General features: G+C 44.0%; 1 protein-coding gene across 3 annotated transcripts in view; it reads right to left on the minus strand.

The window, feature by feature from the left end:
• Positions 1-4,353, minus strand: part of AKAP9 (A-kinase anchoring protein 9) — a 171,666-nt gene extending 167,313 nt beyond the window's left edge. For all 3 annotated transcript variants that reach the window (XM_013963121.2, XM_013963119.2, XM_013963118.2), the window contains exon 1: positions 4,081-4,353. In XM_013963121.2, the coding sequence (XP_013818575.2) occupies positions 4,081-4,128 (48 nt within the window). In that variant the 5' untranslated portion in view covers positions 4,129-4,353. The remainder of the gene's footprint in view (positions 1-4,080) is intronic.

Consider the following 6,815-nt stretch of genomic DNA (forward strand, 5'->3'; position numbering starts at 1 on the left):
GAGAGCACTGTCCTTTTTGTATAGAACTAGCACTATTTTTCAAATGGAAAATCCTCATTAATCATATAATTATTACTTACTGAATGCAACAGGCAAAAATTTTTATAATTATTCAACAATGCCAATTATATTAAATGCTGAATAGCTAATAAAAACTTCGGTTTTATAGAATTCTGCCAGTAGAATGTTAAAAAGTATACATTCTGTGAATATGCAGAAGTAATTTTATACTAAACATACAACTGTCCTCTAATTCTGCTTGCTAATATTACAACACTTTCTTTTCCATAAAATTGTAGATAATTTTACTTGGAAAAAACTGAAGTCACTTCAAGTGGAATTAGAAGTCTGGATCAACACAAGGACGGCCTGTGTAGTGCTGTCCTTGTCAGCTCCTTGCAACGAGGTTAGCCTGGTTCTGAAAATATTTACTTAATGCAGTAATGTCTCATGTCTCCACAGGTCATGCGTCTTACTACCTCAGTACTGAGGAAGTAATTGAGGACCCAACAGCAAATGAAAAAACCAACAAGAAGCAGAGGAACGAAATGGTCATAAAGCGCATTCACAAGGCTCCATCAGTGCTTGGTTGTTACAAACCATCCCCTCAAGCTACTCACAGGAAATCTAAAACAGCAAATTAGGGGAGGAGGCAGGTGAGATGGAGATAGGCATGTTCATGGCAATGAGAATCGACAGAGAAAAAGCGTAAGATCTACAAAACCAGAAAGGAGATATATAAATGTCTAATAACAGAGAATCCCAACTACAGAATGGAAACAGCACTGGAGTAAGAACTGTAGTTCCAGAACTACACTGATGCCAGGGCTCTTGCGAAGCCTAGTTACCCTAGGGCTCATCTTCCTGTTCTGTATAACGATCAAACAATATTAACATTCTCTTCAACATACTATAATTGATAAGCTTTTACTGTTTTCAAAAATGGCATGTAAACATTTTTACTGGTCATAAAGGAAATATACTGCAGAGAATCTGGAAAATACTAGGAGTGTAAAGGAAATTAAAACTGCCTATAACCCACCACCCAGAGATACCCATCATTTATATCTTGGTGTATTTTTTTTTCAGGTGTCTTCATATATAAAAATTGTATATATATATTTTTTGGTAACATTGTTATCAATCTGGTGTTATTTGTGGGCATTTTCCCAAATCAGAATGTTTCTGCAGAATTATTTTGATGGCTACATATATGGCAATTTGGGCTTCCCTGGTGGCTCAAACGGTAAAGAATCCACCTGCAATGTGGGAGACCTGGGTTTGATCCCTGGGTTGGGAAGATCACCTGGAGAAGGGCATGACAACCCACTCCAGTGTTATTGCTTGGAGAATCCCATGGACAGAGGAGCCTGGTGGGCTACAGTCCGTGAGGCTGCAAAGAGTCAGACATGACTGAGCAACTAAGCACAGCACACATACCAAATTTATTCTTCTATCATTGTGAATTTTGGTTGGTGTAACACATTTTATAAAGTATACTATACTGAATTCACAACAGGTCATTTAAAAAATGATCATTTATAGATACAGAGAGGAAGTAAGTTTTTCAATGAATAGTTTACCAAACACCAAGAAGAAAATTTACAAGTTGTGGTCTGTAAAACTAGATTAGCAAATACAGTATTTAAATTCAATGAACAAACAAGACATTTAGAGAACCAAGTATGTGAATAAAGTTTTAGAAATGGTTGTTTTAAGTGATCTCTAATGCCAGCAATGAGACTTCCAATGACAAGAATTCTGAATTACTGTTATTAAATTACAATATGCTAGTCAAGCAGCACACATTAACAGCTCACAGTCACTCTGCTCATTCATTCACTAAGCAAATATTTACTGCATACTTACTATCTGATAGGTGTCAGGCTAGACTGCATTAAATATCAATTATCAAGAACCTTCTTTGTAAAATAGTCTTAAAAATGAGGCAGCAACATTTAACACATTTTAACAAATGACACAATTCGCCACAAATCCTATAATACCACCTCCCTCACTGTACTTAGTACCCAGTATCTGTCCTGCTAAACTTTGAGCAACTTCAGAAAGCAGACTGTCACCATCTCTGTATTTACAGCACTTGGTGTAAAACAGGAGTTTGACACAGGTTTGCATAACGACCCTGCACTCACAACCCAAAGTTTCTAAGTCCTAATATAAAAGCATACATTTATACAAAAGAAGTAATGTATACACTATTTTCAATGTCCATGTTCTTACTGTTCATGTTCCTATCAGCCTTCGTAACCTTAATGGCTGAAAAATATTCTATCATGCTTAAATAATATAGTTTAGAAAGTGATTCTCCTAACATTGTCTTTGGAGGTTGCCCAGTGTTTTTACATTTTGGTGCCAATGCTCCAGCAAACACATCTTGCCTTACATGTCTTGAATTCTTTTCTGACTAGAAAAATTCAGCTCAATTCTAGAAGATAATCTTCCACAATGAAAGTGAATGTTCAAAGGATAAGATTTTTATACCATAGGCAGAATTTTGAAAGACAAAAAACACACATACACACAAAGAAACGAGAATTCTTTTTTGCCAAACCAAAGCAATTTAAATAAGTCCTCTGTTATGAGAGGTGTTGTCCAAAGTAAACTATGTTTTTTGGATGGCTTCATATATATTTAGGAGAGATACTTCAGGAGGCAGATAGTAAAAATACTGAGGTAACAAGCAAACAAACAAAACGTCTAAATACAATGTCAATGCTTCTGGAAGGAGGTGCACACTTTTCCTCCACTTTCTTGGATTCACAGATTGTGCTCAGATCCTCAAGACTGAAGAAATGTAAGCAACGTGAGATCTTAAAAGATGCCTTGATTTCCTTTCCCTGTGTATAGATCCTAATAACAATCTACCTGATACAAACACTTCAGGTTTGACCTTAGATAATACAGAGATAGTTTATACATTTATATTAAATTAAGAAACTTATGTTCACCATCTACAATTGTATCTCTGCAGTGTGGTTCTTCAGTGATTACTGAAATCAGACCCAGTCTCGTTTTGCTTATTTGGAGGGAGGAGACAGAGAGGAAAAGAAACAGTTAAACTATTTATAATTTAATTGAGATGCAAGTATGACTGTGAACAATCATCTCTAATAAGACAATATACAGTAAACTGTAATTTCATCATAGGGAGGAAGGGGTCCTTTTGGCCAGTCAAAAAATATGCTCAAGCAAGTAATTTTAAATTCTATTTCTTTCAATATTATTAATATTTAATATTATTAATATTCTATTTCTATTTAATTTATATTTCGCCTATGTCAAATTGTTCATGAAACCCAGTGAATAATAACACCTTTTCCATTGTTTCCTTTACAGTCTTTTTCATACACACATACAAGATAGGGACTCGACAAGAAAGCAAGAATTCTATAGGTGATGCTAGGAATATGGACCCTTTCGTCCCCGTAAGTTCCATTCACAGACTGCGGTAACATTCCACACAATACAGGGCGCATGCCGTGACAAAGACCTCCAAACACAAACATACAAAGCCATGCTTCTAAAAACGCCCCTACAGCGAAGTTCACAGCTGGCACTTGTGGCACACTCAAGCCACGACTGAGGCAGCTGTCACAGGCCAATCACACACTCAAGAGTGCCAGCGTGCCACCTAAGAAAGCCAAGCCGATGATGAGCGTACAAATCCCCACCCGAATAAAGAAGAGCCCCAAATCCCCACCCTGAAAAGCACAATGTCTGCACAACCCAGAAAACTCCCTCAAAACAAGTCAAAGGTTGGAGATTCAGAAGCAAGCTGTATCAGCTTATACAGTAAAAAGGAGAGGTTTTATGTGGGCATTCACGAGAAAGGAGCCACACCACCCAGTCATCACGGAAATAACCGCTAGGTAGTGTCTCACCAGGCTTTTTCAATTAGAAAAGGCAGACGAGGGCAAGGCGACGGCAGACGCCGCAGCACCTCCGTCCCAGGCAGCGCGCCGGGGCTGCCAAGCTGAGGCCTCCGCCTCGCAGGACCCTTCCCAGCCCTCCCCGGCCACCGCCTCCCAGCGCAGGCCGGGCGGCCTCCGGCTCTCTCACCTTGGCTTTGCCAGCCTCCAGCTTCTTCTGTCTCTCTTCGTCCTCCATAGCTTCTGCGGGGAAGGCTGGGGGAACACAGGCAGGGGGTCGGGGACGGGAAGGCAAGGTCGGGTCCAACGGGGGTGGGACCGCAAGCTCCGCGGCGCAGGGCGCAGGGCCGGGCCGGGCGCTCGCCCCTCCCGGAGCGGAACCAGTCTGCGCGCTCACTGGCTGACCGTCCTCAGCCGCACGGGCCGCGTCGTCACCACCGCCGCCATCTTCGTCTCCACGTAAACACACGGCGGGACGGGAGGGGGGAGCACGTCATCTGCGCAGCCGCCGCGAGTCCCGCCGCGCCGGGCAGGTGCGCCGGCGGCCCCGCCCCGCCCCGCCGCGGCCCCGCCCCGCCCGTCGCGGCCCCGCCGGCCCCGCGGCCACCGCGGTGACCCCCGCCCGGCCCCCCCGCCCGCGGCGCCCACTGGCGGAAACCCGGCTTTCGGGGGAGCACGCTTTCCCCGGGGCGCATGCTGCTCCGCGGGTGGAGGCCTGGCTCAGGAGGTGGGAGAGAGGGCGCTGTGTCAGGGGCGCCGGTCGGACCCCCACCGTCGTCCAAGGGACTCAGTGGTCCTTTTTAGAACATTTGAGATTTTTCCAGTTTCAGAGCAAAGGAGAAAGTACAGGTGCCTAACGCTGAAATTGGTGAACGCTGAAAAGCCCCAAAGGAAAAGACGGGGGCGAAGAAGGGATTGGGTTGGGGAAGTGAGCCACCGGATGACAATTTTTCAGCCTAGATTGACTGGTCAACCCGGAGGACTGGCAGGGCGGCCAGTAGCCTTCACTCCTTCCTGAGCCGAAAGTGCCTCCCTTTTTCCTCTCCTGAGGCTGCCCAATCGCCTGTTCATCTTCGAGGCCCACCTCACTCGCCGCCCTGAATAGCTTTTCTGATCTCTTTGTTTCCTCCTGCCTTAACTTAATCCCCTCCCACGAGCTTCCCCTTAGCTATGGTGCCCTGATAAAATCTAGGCTTTGCAACCTGGGTTGAGGACAAAGCCAGTATAGACTTTTTCACTTAAATGACCTTGAACAAGTTACCTATCCTCCTCTAGCTTACCTGGAAGTTTTGGAAGGCTTGTTTAACATATGTGAGTTAACGTATGTGACTCCCCCTGGCATATCAAAATATCCTTAATGTCAGTTCTCTTCTCCCTGTATTTCTTTTTATGTACTCTGTGTTTTAATAACAACTTGTGCCCTTCTTAATTGGAGAAGGAAATGGCAGCCCACACCAGTATTCTTGCCTAGAGAATCCTGTGGATAGAGGAGCTTGGTGGGCTGCTGTCCACAGGGTCGCACAGAGTCGGACACGACTGTAGCGACTTAGCATGCATGCATGCATTGAAGGAAATGGCAACCCACTCCAGTGTTCTTCCCTGGAGAAGCCCAGGGACGAGGGAGCCTGGTGGGCTGCCGTCTATGGGGTCGCACAGAGTCGGACACGACTGAAGCGACTTGGCAGCAGCAGCAGCCCTTCTTACTTCACCTCCTACTCCCAACTCCTTAATGGCAAAGATTGTCTTGCTCACCTTGGCATTACTAAAAAGACCAGGGAAATGCTTTGCACTCAATAAACACTTGTTGGATTGAATTGAGCCATTTTAATAAATTTAGCATGACTCTCCTTCCTTTATTTTCATATCTTCCCTCATTACTTCCTTTTTCTTCCCCATCGTCTTACCTTCAAATCTATCCCTGGGATGAACTAACTACACTTTTTAATTTCTCTAGTTGATCATGTTTCTCCTTTGTTTGGGGTTAGGTTGGACTGAAAAACTAGTATGTGTGAACTGGAATAAGCTATGCATTAAATCATACAAGTGGTGTTGAGTGAAAACTGGGTTAAAAAAAGGAAAAAGAAGAAAAGTAAAGATCTTAAATCTACCACAAACGGAAGACCAGTTTTGAATAGTCCCGATTTAGACATTCTTAGGAGAAGGCAATGGCACCCCACTCCAGTACTCTTGCCTGGAAAATCCCATGGGCGGAGGAGCCTGGTGGGCTGCAGTCCATGGGGTCGCTAAGAGTCAGACACGACTGAGGGACTTCACTGTCACTTTTCACTTTCATGCATTGGAGAAGGAAATGGCAACCCACTCCAGTGTTCTTGCCTGGAGAATCCCTGGGATGAAAGTGAAAGTGGAGAGCGAAAAAGTTGGCTTAAAGCTCAACATTCAGAAAATGAAGATCATGGCATCTGGTACCATCACTTCATAGGAAATAGATGGGTAAACAGTAGAAACAGTGTCAGACTTTAATTTTTTGAGCTCCAAAATCACCGCAGATGGTGTCGCAGCCATGAAATTAAAAGATGCTTACTCCTTGGAAGAAAAGTTATGACCAACCTATATAGCATATGAAAAGCAGAGACATTACTTTGCCCACTAAGGTCCGTCTAGTCAAGGCTATGGTTTTTCCTGTGGTCATGTATGGATCTGAGAGTTGGACTGTGAAGAAGGCTGAGCACTGAAGAATTGATGCTTTTGAACTGTGGTGTTGGAGAAGACTCTTAAGAGTCCCTTGGACTACAAGGAGATCCATCCAATCCATTCTGAAGGAGATCAACCCTGGGATTTCTTTGGAAGGAATGATGCTGAAGCTGAAGCTCCAGTACTTTGGCCACCTCATGTGAAGAGTTGACTCATTGGAAAAGACTCTGATGCTGGGAGGGATTGGGGGCAGGAGGAGAAGGGGACGACAGA

This window comes from Capra hircus, chromosome 4, assembly GCF_001704415.2.
Source record: "Capra hircus breed San Clemente chromosome 4, ASM170441v1, whole genome shotgun sequence".
Classification (NCBI taxonomy): domain Eukaryota; kingdom Metazoa; phylum Chordata; class Mammalia; order Artiodactyla; family Bovidae; genus Capra; species Capra hircus.